This window comes from Myxocyprinus asiaticus, chromosome 18, assembly GCF_019703515.2.
Source record: "Myxocyprinus asiaticus isolate MX2 ecotype Aquarium Trade chromosome 18, UBuf_Myxa_2, whole genome shotgun sequence".
NCBI lineage: Eukaryota > Metazoa > Chordata > Actinopteri > Cypriniformes > Catostomidae > Myxocyprinus > Myxocyprinus asiaticus.
Genome location: NC_059361.1, coordinates 38797885 through 38818494, shown reverse-complemented (window position 1 = coordinate 38818494; position 20610 = coordinate 38797885). Strand labels below are relative to the sequence as shown.

Below are 20610 nucleotides of genomic sequence, written 5' to 3'. Positions count from 1 at the left end.
ACGTTAAGCCCTGCCCAATCATATATCTGCACATGCCGTGCACATGGATATTTATTTGCATATTGCGATATACACAATATAGCAAAATTTCTATCGATTGACATTTTATATTGTCACCACGATATATATCGTCATATCGCCCAGCCCTGTTATGGAGGAATCCATTATTGTTTAGAGGGGGGTCAAAATGTCAATTTTGCCTATGATTTGGAGCAAAACTACATGTAAAAAAAAAAAAAAAAAAGAAAACGCAGAAAGGGAGCTGCATAATTTATTTTAACACAGAGATCGGTAGGTCTTTTACTAAAATCAATTGACTTCAGTACCCCTTGTTGCATTATATGCCAGGAGTGTGAGACCAAAAATGGAAAAAACACTTTATGTTGTTTTTCCAAGTTGAATTCTGAACATCCCTAATATGTTTGAACATTTTCTATAACTTCCTCTTCAGGTGTGTTATGTGAGGTCTTGGTGTGTGAGATGGCATTAATGAAGGTTTGCACTGAATGCAGTGACTCTGCAAGTGCAGACTGGATGTCCAAGCCCCCTCTCACTGCTCCATGGATCTCCTTACAACCACAACAGCTCAGCAGTCTTTGTCCTAAAATTATCTGGAGAGATTATGCATTGACAGATTACAACTCATGTTTTTAAATGGAGCATAAAAGTAATAAATTCAGTGTTTTACCTCTTTTGCAGGTGTGTGCAGTAAACATCTGTATTAATTACTGAATTCTGATTTCATTGTATTTACAAATCTGGAAATTCAAACTGAAATTTTTTGAGAACTAAATCTGTCTATAACATTAATGTCTCTGTCTCCCGTCTCTTCCCATGTGGTCATGTGTAGATTTTTCAATTTTTTATTCCACTCTTATGTTTATGCTGACATAAAAGGCATATTTCCAATGTACATTTCAAATGATCAGCCACAACATTAAAACCATCTGCCTAATATTATGTAGGTCCCCCTCATGCCGCCAAAACAGCGCCAACCCGCATCTCAGAATAGCAGTCAGAGATGATATTCTTCTCACCCACAATTGTCCAGAGCGGTTATCTGAGTTACCGTAGACTTTGTCAGTTCGAACCAGTCTGGCCATTCTCTGTTGACCTCTCTCAAGGCAATTCCATCCACAGAACTGCCACTTACTGGATGTTTTTTGTTTTGGCACCATTCTGATTAAACTCTAGAGACTGATGTGTGTGAAAATCCCAGGAGATCAGCAGTTACAGAAATACTCAAACCAGCCCATATGGCAAAAACAAAAAACATCCAGTGAGTCAGCTCAAGGAGAGTTTGTCATAAAAATTTGATCGTGACTTTAGGGAAGTAGGCTACACCTGGACACAGCAGGAGGACTGAAAAGTGTGAAGTGTAGTAGTATAAAAATAAATTTTTAATGGGATCTGATCTGATCTTTTCTGTTTTTATTTTCTGTTTAATTTTGTGGACATTTTTAAATGTTTTAATATTACCATTTATTAAATGTATTAAACACATTAAATGTATTTAATTAATTACATTAAATGTATTTCACCCATTATTTTAAATAAAACTAAATTGAAAGGACAAATTGAAGTAGAAATAAAAACTAAATTAAAATTCTAAATAATAATAACTGTTTTAATGACTAACACAGCTTTCAGTTTCTTTAGTCTATGTTTGAGGGGGAAAAGCAACAGATATTTGAAATGTCAACAGAACGCAATAAGAAGTGTGTTGAAAGACAGTTTTGTCTTCATACACCTAAAGCACATGCTTTCATTCTGAAACCACTTTGAAGTCTGTTCTGCATGATACTAATCATAATATATATATATGAAAGGCAACAGAGGTGTTTTTGTTACATTTCTATTGGCAAACTGTTTTTCTTAGTTGTGAAGCTTAAAATATTGATGTTGAGTTTACGGTTACAATTTGAATTCAGATTCATGAACAGATTCATTTGGACTCGGCCCCTTTTGAACTCTGACTCCACTCAGACTCGACTAAGGTTGACTCAAACCCAACACTAGCAGGTAAAATGAAACAATGTCATCTACAGTCTGGACGATCAAATGCAACAGTACCCACCTACTTTTTCAGCTATCTTGGTTTCAGAAGTATTTTTCCATTCATTTCTTTCATAGGGATTTAATAAAAAAAAGAGTTCTAGTGAACCAAAACAACCATCTCCTAGGTGAACCACATAAATACAAGTTTTGATTTGAAGCAAAAAAAGTGTTTAAAAATCAACAAAAAGAGTAAGGTACAATACTTACTATATTTCATGAGGGCATTAACTACAATCCCATAAAGTGAATGACGTTAACAAATAAAAAATGATGGAAAAATATTAAACTATTGATTTAAAGTTGTTGTTTAAATTATAGAAGCAATAAGTGTAAATTATATTGCATCTAGTGCTGTCAGATCGCATGATTTTTCATAGTTAATCGCAGATTTTGAAAGTGCTTAAATTTGCCTTCATACTATTCCTGTCAGAATGCATGTAGTTCCTTCTTAGAAAAGAAAATGATATGTAACAATAATGTTTTATTAACACATTCCAAACAATGCGCTGCAGAGAATGTTTTGCTTTTAGCACTACCACTGCGCACATAAATGATACTTCATCCAAATTGTCCGGTAAGAAGGAAGCGCAACGCGGTGCCAAAATAATGCTATTGATTCACTCCAATGAGTTGTGTGAACGTAGCTTTTCACAGGTCCCATCTGGGTTTGTTTTGTACAAAAAATTACAGTTAAGAGATCTTTACTCCGTCACTTGATCATTGACACAGAATCACTTTTGTGTGTGTCTTTGTGGTGTTTGTGTCAGTGTAATGATCCCAGACAAAGTGCTAAGGTTCTGCCCTATTCCAACCAGTGTTCAGCTGAATAAAAAGTCAGAATCTAATGGGAAAATTGGTAAATGTGTTAATTACGTTTAAGAAAATTTAGCACGTAAATTATTTGCATGCATTTAAATGTTAATTTTCGACAGCTCTAACTGCAGCATATTCAGATATTTGCTAATATACAGTACAAGAAGTTTGAGAGTGTAATAGGGAGACTGACTCGATAGCCTCATTCACAGTGCATTATGGGAGTGGGTGGTCGCTTCAGAGCTTGTTTTGCATGCTTTGTTGTCTGCAATTCTCTGATTGGTGAATATTTCTCTGCTGGATCATGAATGGTGTAGTTCTTCACCAGGAATTCTGTTAAACGAGATTTTGAAACAATGAAGTTTACATAACATGGACTGACTGCTCCAACAGAGGCATATACCATCGATTAACAGTCTCAGAACTCACAGTAGGCTGTCTATAAAGGTTATCATTAAAAATTAATTTGCCTATGGAGAAAATGAATGAGACTTTTACTTACGGAACCAGACTTGTGCTCTGTACACCGGCACAATTACTCTACTAAAGATTAATATCCACTTCACTGAAAATGCACAGCAAAGAGTTAAAATCGCAGAATTATTATTTATACCCACTGCACAGGACTAATTAATAAGGTGGCCAGACGTCCCCGATAAAACCAACACAGTCACGATTTTTTGAGCCAGCCATGTTCTTCATCCCAAGATTCCCAATGGAGTTACAGTCGGGGAAACCTTTTGTCCTGATAATCAGTGCTCAACGTGGGCCTGCGAAACGCTCAGGGGGGACCCCCCTGCTCAGACAGCGGAAAAAGCCAAAAGTTTAGCTTGTACATGATGATGATGATACTGATCACTGATCATTCAATATATTATCATGGGAAACTAATAGAAACATTTGCTAATCTGTCATAGCACAAAATTTTAAATTATGAAAATGTACCTGGGGCAAGAAGGCTCCCAAGGTAAATTTGGCCCAGCTGTCATCTGATTTTTACAAAATGTATAAAATGCATCTTATATCATTTTTCATAATGTATTTTTGTCATTTAATGTAAAATACTAAATCATGTACTCTATGTAATTGTGTATTTTCACAATTTAGTTTAATAAAGAAATCACTGAATATTGACAGACAAATCAAATAACAGAATCCCTATTAGAAAGATTCATCTATTTCATCTATTATTCTATCTAGATTAAAATTATTCAGGCCCATGATATTTATATACAATATTTCAACCTCCAATATTTTTGTATGTTAAAGAGATGTCATAATAGCAATACTATGAATGCATATTGAAAGATTCCACTTAATTAGCCTAGGTTATAATTAATAGTAAGCATGTTCGAAATGTACATCTAACACATGGAATTATTTAACAATAATCCCATGAATAACAACAGTTCTTAAATTAAATAACAAACAAATCCAGGAACTAGGTCTGACTTTACTTTTTCACTTCAAAATGAAAACAGTATTTTTACTCCACATATCTAAATACATTTCTGTGTCCAAAAATCCCTCATTAACAAATATCGGAGTGTTGATGCACAACATCATCTGTCAGGGGCTCCAATCAGTTGCTGATGGAATATGACTCAATGAGGTGATTTAAAGATGAGGCAATGATGCTGGCTGAAATCCCCGTGAGCATCTCCTCACAGCCGCTAAAGATGTGAACTTATTTCCATTTATCATCCACTGTCTCTGGATTCTTCTAGTCATCAATTGTCATGAGAGCTCATTGATTAGACCATTTCTGAGCAAATGGGGGCCCTAAGCGAATTAAGCAATGTAAGCAGCCACTTAGGGCCCCCCTGGTGGCTTGGGGGCCCCTAAGCAGCTGCTTATACTGCTTATAGCTAGAAACGGCCCTGTAGACAACAACAAGAGACTTTTGGAACGCCAAAGTATTTTTAAAGTCGGCATGAAAGTGACCCAATTTTTTTTTTTTGGCCTATATGTTACTGATCTTAATGTGAATGATTCGTCAATGCTCATTTGTTTTTTTAATAAAAATATTTGACCTCGTAATCTTTAATCAAAATGGCTGTTTCCCTCCCAAAAACCTTGTTCCATTCCCCAAAACTACCTTGGCTGTGGGTCCGCTGGCTTTAATTTTTACATTTTTAAGGAGGAGGAATAACGGTGAATGGATGCAGAGAAAGTGGCGGGAGTTTATTTATATTTTTTAATGCAAGCATTTTTTTAAGCGTTCTTTAATCTTCATATTTATGTATTGTGATTCAAAATGTTGAGATATTGTGACCTTTTACTCGCTTTTTTCTCATTCAATTACATTGGACTTGCACAACAGTTCCAGCCTCGTCATAAGCAAAGACAGCACACATGTGTTGTGTGCGTTTGTGGGCTGGTTTAGTATTAATGTTGTCAGTTAGATCATCATTTGGCTCTCAAGTCAGTGGAAAAGCAGGCCGGTATATAAATCAGTTTTCAATTTTCCAGGTAACCAGCTCTGACATGTGTGTGTGGCTGGAAACTAAAGCCTGTAACACTTTTTTTTTATAGGGATGAGCCATTTGACATGTATTCATCCTAAGGAGGCAATAACATGAGAAGTGCTGATTCTCATGTTATGAGAAGTGAAAATAACGAGAAGAGCTGTTCATTACCCTGGGCTACAAGCAGGGGAAGACCAGGCTGGTCTTAGAGCTACGAGAATTGACAGACCAGTCTGTGAGGGCTGGTCGATCCTAGGTCCATACAGACCATGCTTGAAAGGCAGAGGAGGTTCTAAACCAGGCAGTTTCAAGGCTGAACCATCAAGAGATTGTTGGAAGAACCCAGTCAGGAAGATCAGGCTTTGGATAAAGGACAACTCCCAAACTGTGGTCGGCAGCTTCCAGAAAGCAGAGGAAAGCAATGGTAGTTACAGAAGTATTTTTAAAATTTCTCTCAGTGGTATGGCACAGAGGAGAGTTGTCCCTTCTGTGATGCCCCAAGAGCGAATCAGCAGTACATGTTGGCTGGTTGCAAGACCATTAGGTGCAAGGATGGTAAGGTACAGGTGGCGGCACGATCAGGTAAAAAACTGGATAATGAAGGTCGACCTTGGCCAGCAGCTGAAATTTCCTGCTGAGGTCACCATTACTTTCTTGAGGCCAGATGACGTGTTATGGTCGATATCAGCCAGAAAAATCATGATTATTTTGCTTACAATCCAATGTGAAGAGGGACTGGAGACAGCCTATGTAAAATACGCTGATCTGGCCTGAGTGCAGGGAAAATGGATGGAGGACTCCCACTTACCCTGTTGAGGTTGGGTGTCAAGGATTTTTGGGAACATCAATGTAGCACCTACTGAAAGACGAAGGTATTGCTGGATCTTTTTTAAAGAAGTCTCTGAAGGTAATGGCAGAAGAAGCTAAGAAAGGGAGCTTCCGGATATGGTTAAGAAAGGACAAAAAGTGGGGTGTGCAGAAGGGAGAAAGTAGGGATATGGAACATTGTGATCTTTGAGATACTTTGTGGTACAATTATGTCGGGGGAAGGAATACTAGGGCATTCACTATATAGGGAAAAGTGAATGAGTGAGCAATTTCACATTTGGTCTCGATCAGCTCCTTAGCTCCGATGTTGTGAATCAGTACATCGTGAACATGAATTCGGGTACTGATCCTCTAAACATTAGGATACTTCTGACTCAATCACCTGCAACAGGATTACGATCTTGCACTTTTAAAGTCAGTTGATATTAATCAGCTAAATCAGTGTATACATGACACAACCGTGCATTTTCGTTGTAGATATTCAAACATAATTGTGTTATTATGAAAGATAAATTACATAAATGAAGAAATAAATATACAAAGGAGTGTATTTTTTATCTTTTTATAACAATGCTAATATTTAAAAGATTGTTTCCCTTTCATAAACATTATGGATTAAAGATAATTTTTTGAGGCTTTGACATCATATATTTGCGCTTGCGTTCATCCTCTAACGACTTGAGAGACACCAGAAGACCTCATGACATTTCTGGTAAAGGAACGTAATGAGTAATGATGCTCCCTGGTTTTTATGATGCATTCTGGGAATTTCATGGGAGCGAACATATTCAGTGCAGCCTTAGAAATGGCCGACTCCTTGACCAGTGCCCTGACTACTGAACTAGTGAGCTGATTGAGACGCACCCACTGAGTTCTATTCGTGGTTATCTTGGGAGAAATAGGCCTAACCAAGATGGCTGAAAAGTGGGCGGGCATTATTGTGCTTTATAACAACAGGAGTACAATGGGAACATAAACAATGGCAAAAGGCTAAAGTATGCCGTTAACAGAGTAACTTTGCCCTGTCAGTGTGTGTGATTGTGTGGCCTATATTATCCCCGTGGAGATTGCCGTAGAAAGCGTATGTCCATACTTCAGTTGGACATCTCTTCTCAATGTACATTCTGTAATTCTAAAGAAACTATCATATTTGTTTTTTTAATTTGTAAAGAGTATACATATAATTGAAATTATGTAAAAGAGTTATTGAAACAAGTAATACAATTTTTTTTTGCGATTTTGACCGTATTGTTTTTAAATTGGCATACTGTATTGTATGTGGTAGATGATATGTTCATCTATCACATGTGTTTTCCTTTTGTGGACAATTTCATATATACAAATACAAGGTTACTGCTTCAAACCATAAGTTTATAGGCTTTTTTGCATTGATTTATAATTATTTTATGACTTAGTTCTACTTCAGACAAGAAAGCAATCAAAACATCTCTTTTATTGAAAATAATTATTATTGACTCATTGTATTTATTTGTGTTGTTTTATATTGTAACTATATGTACATTTTTTATTTATTTATGCATTAACGTTTTTTGTTTTTTTATGTTTTATTAGTCTGGCTCTGTGCAGTTAATCCCCTGTACTGCTCCTAAATTCAGAATAAAAGCATAAAAAAGGGTCTGTGTATTCAAGGTGCAATTTTAATATGTGGACACTTAGGCAGGGGTGGGCAATATGACCAAAATCTTATATCACAATATGAGTAATTTTATGATAATGATATATATCATGATATAGTAAAAGTTTTCTGGAAAATCAATACAAATTGGTTTATATATTAAATAACCATATTTTAATGCCTATTTTTGGAACTCCAGTCAGCGAATTAAATTATTTACAAATTCAAACTATTTTCTCTTTATTTGGAAGAAGACAAACAATGTTAAAGTAAATAAATAAACAAAAATCAACTTGTTTTCAAAAATCATCCTTACCAAAATGCTAAATATAACAAAATGCCACATTTCAGTTTAAAATGTTATTGACCAATATTATTATTATTATTTGCTATAAACTTTAATGAATGTCTGAATTAATGCAGAGTTCATCTTTTGGCTTTCATTACATTCTTTTGCGTGCTTTATTTTGAGGTGGTGAAACAGATTGCTTGTATTACCTCTGATTAAGTTCCTCTTCATTTTCTTGATGTTTGGGAGTCGTCCCATTCTGTGGAGATTTTGTTCTCCGTTTGGGGTGTTCCTGGGTAAAAATGATTGAGTAGTACGAGTGATCCTGCTCTGAGCTCTCCTGTCTCTAGAGTACAAATATTGGAAAGCCTGCTGGACTCGAGAGCACTTCGGAGCTCCAGAGATAGCGCGCGCCACAGTCACGTGAAACATTCGCGTGTCAGATGTGAAGAATATTTAGCACTTTTAAAACAGCAAATGCTCCATGAAGGTCATTAAATTTGTTTGGGTGGCCACAGAAAATTTTCAGTACCAGAAAAACCCTGTCCATGTTTCTTAAATTCTCTCAGTCTCACATGAAGCCCTGCCCACTGACAGATAAGCCCACACTGGGCACATGGATATTTACACATCGCGATATGCAAGATATATCAAAATCACTATCGATTGTCTCTTTATATCATACAATATATATACAATATACATCGTCCAGTAAAATGTGTGTACTTTTCCACAACAACAAATAAATGCTTAGCATCTTTCATCTCCTAATTTAAAGGTGCACTCAGTAACTTTTGCATTTGTGTCATCTTGGACTAACACTGACACCTAGTGGCATGGATGCTGCATCATTAAAAATCATTAGCTTTTAGTTACAGATGCCATAGTAGAAATTCACTATACACAGTCAGCCATGATTCATTTTATCCAAGAGTAAAAGTGTCCAATATCAAGGCAGTTAATGAGATTAAACAAGTAATATTCAGCTGGTCATGTGATTCTAACATGGCAGCCCCCATGTAGAATAAAACCGCTTTTATAAGGTTACTGATATGACTGGAGCCTTCATCTCATGTGATTGCTCATGATTTTATACCAATGTTTCAAATTGCTATTGATTTCTTTAGGAGCAAAACTTTTTAATAAGGAAAAAATACTGAGTGCACCTTTAAGGGTGTAGTAGAAGTAGGCGAACCTGGAAGCAGGCAACTAGAGGGCATCTGTTGTTCTTCGAGCTGATTGGCCAGAAGAACATATTGTGATCACATCGGTTGCAGTGAGAAGGGAAGTGAGAAACACGTGCCGTGTGTTGTGAATGGCAGGGCCATAGCTAGTGGGGTGAAAGGTGATAATGATTCTAGGGGCCCACAGGTCCAGGGGGGCCCCACAACAAATTCTAAAATGTATTTTTCAATAGGAAAGGGGCTCTGAGCTATATACAGTCAGGGGAACCAGAATACCTTGTCTCCTGGTGCCATCACTTCCCCAGGTAAACGGTGAATACGTACGCGGCCGTCCACGTGATGTAAAAGAAAATGGGACTCATTGGACCATGCGACATTCTTCCTCGCCGCTGCTGTCCGTTAAAAGAGCAGCCGTGGCCATTTGCCTGGGGGCAGAGGGGTCGCTGCCGGCCGCCGAGAGCCAGAGGAACCTCTGCCGTCCACCGTAGAAGGGGAGGAGCGGTTCCGTCCACCAGGGGCCAGAGGACTCGCTGCCATCTGCCGGGGGAGGAGTGAGCTTTTGTCCACCAGAGGGTGGGGGAGCGGTTGAGGACTGGGCGACAGCGTGTCCGGGAACCGGCGAGCAATTTTTCTCTTTTTCTCCTCTCTCTCTCTCTCTGTTGCTCCGCCTCACTCTTTCCCTCCCCTCTTCTCTCCCAGGGCTCCAGGAAGGCGGGGAAGACCTGCCAGCAGGCACGGCTAGAAGAGCAATAGGGAGTGCGTCATGCCGGGGGTTTCCCCGTGAAGACACGTGGCCGGCCCTGAATCAGGCTAATCAGCTGGGAGGGGGATAAAGACGAGCCGAAGGCACCATTTCGAGAGAGAGAGAGAGACGCACGCGGCCGCGCTGCATGTGTGTCTGTGTTTGTCTTATGTTTTATGTTGTTTCCAGTTCATTTATATCATTAAACCTTTATGTCGACTGTTCAGCCAGTTCCCGCCTCCCCCTTGCCCGTCCTTTAACTGTTACATTTCGCCTTGAGGCTTTTATAATGAAAATGAATGTTATAAGAACACAAAATATTATTTTTGAGTCATGGTGCCATCTTGTGGTGCCTACATGTGACCGTGACATGTGATTGACTGGAACGCATTGAGGTCAGAATTGGGTAAAAATTTTTAACTCAGTTATGGTGCATTCAAAGCATGTCGGAAAGATCGTATTTACGAGTTGAGTTCACATGAATGTCACCACAAAGTCGTAATTATGAGTGGGAAACTCTGGATTGTCTTTGAGCCCCGGTTTTTCCGAGTTGGGTGTGTGTCGATTTAAGATTCATGGTGGAAGCAAATTGTTATTAGTAATAATTCCATTTTGCTTGTGAATTTTGACCGCATGGTTCAGTTTGTATGCAAAAACGGCATAACCACCACACATCCGGGGATTATGTGATATCAGACCGGTCATATGGGTTTTGCGAGTCACCTTTCCTTCTGCTCATATTACTCTGCAATCTGTATAATAAAATCATTTTAACTTGAATCAATGTTTCAAGTCCATTGATTGATTGATTGATTTGGCAAGTTGTCATGTAATAAGCTGGATAATGAGGAGTCAGTTTTTAGAGTCTCCGCAGTTTCTTTCTTTTCACATAACATAATTTCAACACCAATCATCATTTCATGTCTTTATTTATGTAGTCGTGTAATAAGCAAGATTATGTAGAGTCAGCCGGTCATTATCGCAAAATAAACCCCTTCAGGGTGATACAAGACTCCTTAAATTTGCATAATGACTAGCCGACTGTACATTATCCCTTACTTGTGAGCCGTTTCTAAATCATCATTGTAACTGGTTTGTGATTGAAGAAATAAAAACATGTCAGAGATTTGAGTCTATCCCTGATCCTACAGGCACTGATGACTCAGGCAATGCAATTAGAGACCGTCTTAATGCACTGGATCAAGCTTTCTGTTTCCCATGGTCGGCTATGGCGGTCCAGCTCTGTACTGCCCGGACTGGCTTCAGCTACTGTCCAGAGGAACAAACTGCCATTTCCACTGACTGGCCAATGCCTCGAGATGAACGCTTGAAAACAACATTCTATGTGTACAGGGATCTGAGATTGAAAGGCTTCTATCTGACCTCCACAGGGAAGTTTGGAAGAGATTTCCTGGTGTATCCAAGTATGTTTATATTGACCAAAAAAACATTAAGCAAAGGCATAGTTTAAAAAAAAAAATTATGATTTATAAGATTAATTGTGGATTTTAATTCTCTCATCATATACTCGCCCTCATGCCATTTCAAACTCGTATGACTTTCTTCTGTGGAACACAAACTAAGATATTTTGAAGGAGGTGTTTTTGTCCACACAATGCTAGTCAATGGGGTCCAAAACCTTCAAACTCTAAAAAGGACATAAAGGCAGAATAAAGGAAATCCATGAGACTTGAGTGGTTAAATTCATGTCTTCTGAAGCGATATGATTGATTTTGGAAAGATTTTGGTCAGCAGATGTCAAGATTTATAGTGGAAAAATTTGTAACATTTTGGTCTGTTTCTCACCTAAAACCAATCGTAGATTTAGAAGACATGGATTAAACCACATGAGTCATATGGATTACCTTTATTATGCCTTTTTCCTTTTTAAAGCTTATTATTGTTATTGGGTGAACTATTCCTTTAAATATGCACAATTTGTAACAGCAATGGCATAATAAAACATTTACATGACCACTGGACATAGGATATAGTGACAACGCAGCACTGGCCTTATTTTGCAAGTGACAGTTTCATTAAATGACCCTAAACTTTCTCACATTGGCCCTGCCATCCTTATTGTCGAGTCCTGAAGTATTCAGGCCACATGACTCACCAATATAAACTGAAGCAGAAAATGTATTTTCAGTACAGCTGAACAATATTAACACTCTCTTTCCACAGGTGATCCACTGCGTTTTCATGCTCATTTCATTGCGTTGTACCTCTCCATGGATGAACCGTTACCACTGTGTGACATTCTGGCAATAGCTCGTCTGGGCTCTAATGTGAAGAAAACAGTATTGCTTTGCTCTCCACAGAACCCCAGTGAGTCTGGAAAGGATGAGGGGGTTGTGGTGTATTCATCGCTACAGTGGAGCTCTATGGTTTAACTTATCAACTACAACTTGTTTGATCCATTCAGATTGTTGAGAGTTGATGTGGTGCTCTTTTAATGTGTAGTGAGTGCTAGGGTTGTGTGCAGTAGTGTAGTACTAACTTTAACCTAACTTTCTTAAGATTTTGCATATGCCCACCTAAAATAAGTGATGATACGTATGTATTAGTTTATTAATTAGAGTAATTACATATAAAGTATTAACAATTTTCATAGTAGCCTAATAAAAGGAACATTAATGACACCTGTTAATTTAAATACATATTTAACATCAAGTTACCATACCATGATTCTTAGTGGTGAACTGTACACCGTGCCAGCAAGAAACTTACCCTAATATACATTTTCATGTTCATGTGCACTATAATTGCAACAGCTAATATATATATTTTTTAATATAATATATATATATATATATATATATATATATATATATATATATATATATATATATTTCTTATATATTTATTTCCTTCATAAATGTACAGTATGCCCACCTCTTCAGACACTACTAAACCACGGTTGTGTGATAAAAAAAATTAAATGACTGATAGGACTGAATTTCCTTGGGCTCTTAATGTAGATGAGAAAATATGCATGAGGATGTCCCTATATCATCAAATAAAGGGAGTGTGTTGAGTGTCTTTTTATGTGTCCGAGCACCGAAGGTGTTGAAACACCTATTGTTTCTGTTAGTGTTCTTATTATTCAGCTTCTGCTCTTGAAGTCTATAGCAGCCTATAGAACCGTATGTAGAAAAATCCTGAAATATGGCACACTAATGGGGGTGTGTATGACTAGCCACAACACAAAATTCATGGTCTCTAACCCAAACCATCTAGGCACCGACAGTTCAAAGTTTTACTTACATTTCGGCTTATAACTTTTAAACTGTAAATCCTAGAACCAAAATATTTTTTTCCTCTGATTCCTTCGAGTAGCCCACTAGATTTTCCGCCATTTTGAATTTTCAGAAAATCTACTTTTTCAAACTTCTAGACCGTATGTCCGATTTGCTTGAAATTTAGACACTCATGACAAAAAGTTACGTATGATGAGAGACCAAATGCATAAACGAATTCAACGGCGAGCACGGCAAAATTAACATTTGGCTGTATCTTCGCAACGCTTTAGCATATTTATATGAAACATTGTACATGTCATTACAAGCATGACATAGGTGTACCTGCAGTTTTGGTGCAGTAGTGGTCAAGAAATATGAAAAATCTATGTTTTTGCATATAACTTCTGAATAGTTTTAGATTCCTTAATTTTCTTACTTCTTTCTTTTCTTACTTAAAATCTTACTTTTTCAAACTCCTCAAAGGCCATACATCCAATTTGCATGAAATGTGCCATGTATCATAGAAACACTCATGTATTTTTGATAGACCAAACGGTTCTCATGTAACGCATAAACAAATTATATGGCAAGATGCCAACAAGGATCTGAGCTTTTATCTCATGAATGCTTTGGTAGCATTGTGACCAATCCCTGGCAATACCGTATCAATTTGGTGACAGTGCCACCTATTGGTCAAAAGTTATAGGCACTTGTATTACACTATTAGTCATTAAACTAATGTCTTTTTTCACCACTCTGCTTAAAACCAACACAGGAATTCTAAATTAAATCAAAGTGTTTGCCACTGGTGTGTTTGGCCCGGCAATTGCTGCTTGCAGCTATATTTTATATTTGTTTTCATTGTTACCTGACAACTCATCGCTTGTATACAGTAGATGACAAACACTGCCATCTGCTGGTATTACAAGTTGATTACATGAATGAATTAAAAGCCTCTTTTAATGTTGTGCTGCCATATGTTGGTTTTTAGATAACAGAATCCAAATGAAGTTTTATTATTTTGTAATGAAAATAAATAATACTGCGGCAGTGAATAATACAGAAAGGCAGTGCCATTGGCGCGTTATAAAGTCTCGCGAGGACGAGCACGAGATCAAGTCGCGGACGGAGGAAGGCAAGAACAGATCTTGACAAACGAATAAAACCCATTAAAATGTCCGGGCGGTCCGTGCGAGCAGAGACACGCAGCCGAGCTAAAGATGATATCAAAAAAGTAATGGCGGCAATTGAAAGGGTCCGGCGGTGGTAAGTAGCCCGTTTGAAGAAGCCAGGAGACAAGTCTCTTTTCTTCTGCGTTGGCGTGGTGAGTGACGTCATTTAATGACATGACAGACACGCGAGGCAACCAATGAGCTTCACTATATATAGCGCGTGGGCGTGTCTTGGACATGGCAATGGGGATCTTTCAGTGGTAAAACTGTATAAAAGGTTTCGTCGAGCGACATGTTTAGAATGTCTGATTTTTACAGTATGGATGTGTACAAATTTACATTTTATTCTTAATTCCAACTGTCTATCCCCACTGGGGTTGTGCTTAATTTTCCTGAACAAAAAGTCACAATAATGCACAAAATCTTAATGGTCCTAAAATCAATCTTCATTTTCTTTATGAAAAATGTAACTTCTTTTTTTATTATGAGGAGAAATGTGACCACACATGTTTTGGTGAGATTCTCCTGTATGATTTTTGTTCTCCGATAGGGAAAAAAAGTGGGTTACAGTGGGAGACACATCTCTTCGGATATTCAAATGGGTGCCTGTTACAGAGACAAAACAGGTGTGTGAATTAATAAAGACATCACAGATCACAAACAGACGTCCAATACTAACGTGCTTGTTCAGAATGGCTTTCTCTCTTTTTCAGATATATAAACCCAAAGGGTCAGGTACTGCGGTGAGGGAATTAAAGGGCTTTCCTACAGATGTAGTATTGGAAAATGCTCGTTCAGTGCTACTGGATTTTCAGGGTAATACAAGACTTAACAGGTTTATGTTTATGTAAGACACAATAAAGCTTGATATTTCTTCTGTAAACAATTCTGAGCATCCCCTATTTAAAGTAATGCAACTATTGGCTCTTTTGTTATGCTCTAGTTACTTTAATTACAGCCTTTGTTCTTGACAAAAAGTGATTTGGTTATGTTTGAAGTATTGAAACAACATTTTCATAGTTTCTTCATGAGACTGCCCACGAATATATTTTTCTATGTATTTGTTTTCATAAACAGATGACAACAGTAACCAGAGTTTCCTTTCGGATGCCTATCAGTCTAATACAAAAGTGGACAGCAGTGGCAACTCCAGTCCACAGCATGTCAGTGAGGCAGTGAGCCCGTCCCATGTACCTTACTTCCGCACAGAGGATTCTCAGCCACCCACTCTGGGACAGGAGTCTATGGAAGCCGAGAGAGGTGAGACATCTAATAGCTTTTCTGCAACTATTACATCCTCATATAGTTCATTACAGGTCAAAGTTTGGGCAACCATCAATTAAGAGTAGACTTTGTTAATTTTGTATCTGTGTAATATTGACAGGGTAAATATACCAGTATTGATATTCAGAGGAAGTGCAAATGTGTTATCATTCAGGGGATGTTTTATAAGGGGTGAAATCTAACACCCATAATGAGCTCACTCAAAAGCATTAGAGTAGCTTAAACAAAAACAGAATAATCACATTACAGAGACATGCTCTATATCAAAACTCTCATAATGAATCTCATGAAAACATATACAGGCCCATTTCACCCCAAAATCAATTAAATCAAATAAGAAGCTATCTTTTGCATGGAAAAGAGCATATTTTAGGATTGTTAATGCAATTTTGTCATTGCAATGTCATTTTCATGACAATTAAGCACATCCCTCCCTGTATCTGTAATTACGTTCAATGATGATTTTTGTATTTTGTAATACTTTAAAACATAAAATATTAAATCTTTTCTCTGCAGTTTTGGTAATGATAAATGAATATAAAATCAGTATTTAACAGTAGTATTTTGTCCATTATTAACCCTTAAATGCATGGGTGTTTTTAACCAAAAATTATTACATACTCAGGTCTTTAGAGACCTGGCATTTACATCTATCACAAATGGATCTACAAAATGCCCAGATAGTGTCAAATTTTCAAAACATTTTCAAGACAATTAGAAAATAATAGAATAGATGCTGATATTTTTTCTTATATTTTCTAATATATATAATATATATATATATATATATACTGGTGGCCAAAAGTTTGGAATAATGTACAGATTTTGCTCTTATGGAAGGAAATTGGTACTTTAATTCACAAAAATGGCATTCAACTGATCACAAAGTATAGTCAGGACATTACTGGTGTAAAAAACAACACCATCACTATTTGAAAAAAGTAATTTTTGATCAAATCTAGACAGGCCCCATTTCCAGCAGTCATCACTACCTTATCCTTGAATCATCATGCTAAATTGCTAATTTGGTACTAGAAATCACTTGCCATTATATCAAACACAGTTGAAAGCTATTTGGTTCATTAAATGAAGCTTAACGTTGTCTTTGTGTTTGTTTTTGAGTTGCCACATTATGCAATAGACTGGCATGTCTTAAGGTCAATATTAGTTCAAAAATGGCAAAAAAGAAACAGCTTTCTCTAGAAACACATCAGTCAATCATTGTTTTGAGGAATGAAGGCTATACAATGCTTGAAATTGCCAAAAAAAACCCTGAAGATTTCATACAAAGGTGTACACTACAGTCTTCAAAGACAAAGGACAACTGGCTCTAACAAGGACAGAAAGAGATGTGGAGGGCCAGATGTACAACTAAACAAGAGGATAAGTACATCAGAGTCTCTAGTTTGAGAAGTAGATGCCTCACATGTCCTCAGCTGACAACTTCAACAGTAAAGAGAAGACTCAGGGGTGCAGGCCTTATGGGAAGAACTGCAAAGAAAAAAACACTTTTGAAACAGCAAAACAAAAAGAAAATGTTAGAGTGGGCAAAGAAACACAGACATTGAACAACAGATAATTGGAAAAGAGTTTTATGGATCTTAACCCCATTGAGCTTTTGTGGGATCAGCTAGACTGTAAGCTGAGTGGGAAGTGCCCGACAAGCCACATCTATGGCAAGTGCTACAGGAAGCGTGGGGTGAAATGTCACCTGAGTATCTGGACAAACTGACAGCTAGAATGTCAAGGATCTGCAAAGCTGTCATTGCTGCACATGGAGGATTTTTTGATGAGAACTCTTTGAAGTAGTTTAAGAAGTTCTGAAATTTTTTTTTCAAATTGTAATAGTAATTATTCATGTTATTAATGTCCTGACTATACATTGTGATCAGTTGAATGCCACTTTGATGAATAAAAGTAGCAATTTCTTTCCATAAGAGCAAAATCTGTACATTATTAAAAACTTTTGGCCGCCAATGTATATATATATTTCATATCTTTCATAATTTCAGTAGTATACCTAAATGACAATAGTCATATCATACTGTTCATGTGTTTTACTTGCTATAGTTTACTTCCAGGTTGCTTCTTTGTCAAATGTCAATGTCAAATGCAAATCAAGCCAATCACTGAAACAACAGCGCAACCTTTAGTAAGAAATAGCATGTATAATATGTATGTGTACATGCATATGGGATACAGATAATTCACCATTATCACACAAAAAATCTACGCAATATAGTAGTCATTTGTAGGAATATAGTACTAATTTCTCTTGTAACAAACAAATAAATATATATCCTGTGATAGTAAACTTATATAGATATGAAATAATCATAAAAATATGATTTAAGCAAGGGCAAAAAACCCTGACACTGTTACATATCTTGGGTCTTTAATGACCCTATACACTTTTGGTAATTAAGCAGTTATACATTATTATTTTTATTTTTTATTAGTATTTTTTTTTTGTGGCAATTTTGCCTTTTTTTTTTTTTTTTTACTCTATTCGGAAGAGAAAGTTTAAGGAATACTTAAGGTGTAGGGGCAAAAACTCAAAAAATCGATGAGGCATAGGTGGTGTAATGAGGTCCTGGTTCACTAAAGACCTGAGGTATGCATTAAAGGGTTCATTTGACATGTATACTTGTATTCTTTGCTTCTCATGATGAAACCCCCTATTTAGAGCCGTCATCGTCCAGCAGTGAGGTCACAGATGAGCCCCCAACTCTAATTAAAGAAGATATGTTATCTCTGTCTGCTCAGGTATCATTCCAGCTATCTTCATACAAATACTCATCTGCTGCTTTGGATGAATTCAAATAGATATTAGATTGGTATTATGCAAAACTGGTTTGTGTTTTGCAAAGCACCAATGATTTAACTCATGCCATGTATGACATTATTGTTTTTTATAGGAGGATGAGGAGGTGGTTGGAGCCCCACCGCTTAAAAGAGTCTGCACTGAACAAAACTGAGTTAGCACCACAATATTAACAACGCAGGTCAAATGTTTCATGAAATTTTCAGCCGAGACTAAACACATTAAGAGACGTTTGTACAACCGGCCAAACTCATGAAAGATGCCTTTATATGATCAACAAATAAGCTTGCAATGTTTGTCCATAACAAGATTTTACTTGCTATTTTTCAGGTATTTTCTTATGAAGGTAAAGCAATTTGTAAATTGTAAAATGCATCTTTCTCAATCTATGAGAAAGATCTTTATCATTATAACACGTGTTATGCATGGAGTAAAACTTGGTAGACAGTAGTTTGCTGTTCATTAGTTCAAGATTTATTTTCATTTTAATGACTTTTTTTAAGTGTCTCTTAAGAGTATACTAATATTTGTATCTCTTTTTTAGAGATATCTCTTTATCGTAAAAAAAAAAAAAAAGAAAAAACACTTCAATGCATGCAGTTGTTCTTTTGTTTTCTTTATTTGTCTGTTGCTTTTCATTGTGCTGCATCCAATCACTGAACTTTATATTATAAAAGGAATCTTTTATATATTGTAAAGTCACTCACAGATTGTATTTTAACTATAAAGGTTTCCACTTTCAATTGTATTTGAAGTATTTTTTAAATACTAAAAAAATATTTTTGTATGATCCATATAGTGTTGCATGGCTAAAATGAACCTGGGCTTCTTTAAAGAACTGGCAGAAATAAAATCACTTTGGATTTATATGGCTTTTCTCACATTTCTCATATTTTGGTGTATGTTGGTAGGTAATAAGTCCATTTACTTGTATATCAATACCCTGATAACTCCCAAAATCAACTTATAAAAAAAAAAGCCTGACAAAGAAAACACGTTTACATGATATTTGAAATGATTGAGTTATTCTCTGCTTTTGACATCAAACCGTGAAGAGGCATGCGACACAACACTTGCGTACATTGGATAAGCCGGTAAAGCCCAAAGTATACTTCGGTTTTGACGCAAGTGCTTAAGGCTCGGATATACTTAGTTTTTGTATGTTCCGGATTGGATTGCACCTGGTCAACCACGTTGCCTTTCAAAGTATACTGTTCTGACCACAAGCGAATTCGAAAGTATTTGACACATGCCCACTACAACTGCTTTGTGACGTGCTGACTATGCGCACAGATGAGAACTGTCCACGTGTCGAGAAAGTCTGGGCCGCACACAGACCAGTAGTCCAGTAGTTTGCGCGGACTGTGCTGACATGAAATTTGCATCATGCATAATATGCGCAGAGCTATCAGCAACACAGACAACCAAAGTATACTTTGGCCTTTAGCGTCTGCGTACAGTTGGAACGCAAGCCTTTCAAAGTATACTTTATTTGACTCTGCGCAAATACATAGCTAGACGGTTGGCGCATGCGCGCTATGACTGGTATGAGAGACTGGACTATTTATCTTCAAGAGTTTAGACCCATAAAAGTGTCTTTATATTCCTTAAGACTCGAGTTATACAAATTCAGGCATCTCCTGACCTCTTCACACCTGTGCTCTTGACGTGCACATCCACTGTTATTGTTTCCACCTTTTTCTCCTTATGTTTAGTGGCGACAACATCTTCTAGTGCTTCTTCGTGACAGCAACGGCTCAACTGTGAGTGTTGCCACCTTGTGGACCCACTAATTACTGCAAATAATTGGTGCATGAACATTCTGCGCTTTCAGAAAAATTGGGCCACACGTTTAGTGCTTGAGCACTCTGTTGATGACTAAATTTGCGTCACGTGTCCTGTACGCAGACGCCTAGCATTCACGTCTGACCGAAGAATACTTTGGGCTTACGAACGCCGGTAAAGGTGTTTCCATGCAACACGAAATCAGGGTAATGGGCAAAAAGCTACCCGTGTCGATTGGTTTATTCTTAAGCAGTATATGACTTTACACCAATAAAGGAAAGCCGT

General features: G+C 37.1%; 2 protein-coding genes across 2 annotated transcripts; both read left to right on the top strand.

Annotated features, from left to right (window-relative positions):
* Positions 1-3810: 3810 nt before the first annotated feature.
* Positions 3811-12411, top strand: LOC127456146 (tRNA-splicing endonuclease subunit Sen34-like). The gene is made up of 3 exons (XM_051724479.1): positions 3811-3838; positions 11170-11442; positions 12203-12411. Exons 1-3 carry the CDS (start codon positions 3811-3813, stop codon positions 12409-12411), a joined length of 510 nt encoding a protein of 169 aa, XP_051580439.1.
* A 1935-nt stretch (positions 12412-14346) lies between these two features.
* bcl7bb (BAF chromatin remodeling complex subunit BCL7B b) lies at positions 14347-19407 on the top strand. The gene is made up of 6 exons (XM_051724357.1): positions 14347-14526; positions 14983-15058; positions 15146-15248; positions 15510-15692; positions 18403-18482; positions 18635-19407. The coding sequence occupies exons 1-6, from the start codon at positions 14435-14437 to the stop codon at positions 18692-18694; spliced, it is 594 nt and encodes a 197-aa protein (XP_051580317.1). The 5' UTR covers positions 14347-14434; the 3' UTR covers positions 18695-19407.
* Positions 19408-20610: the final 1203 nt, after the last annotated feature.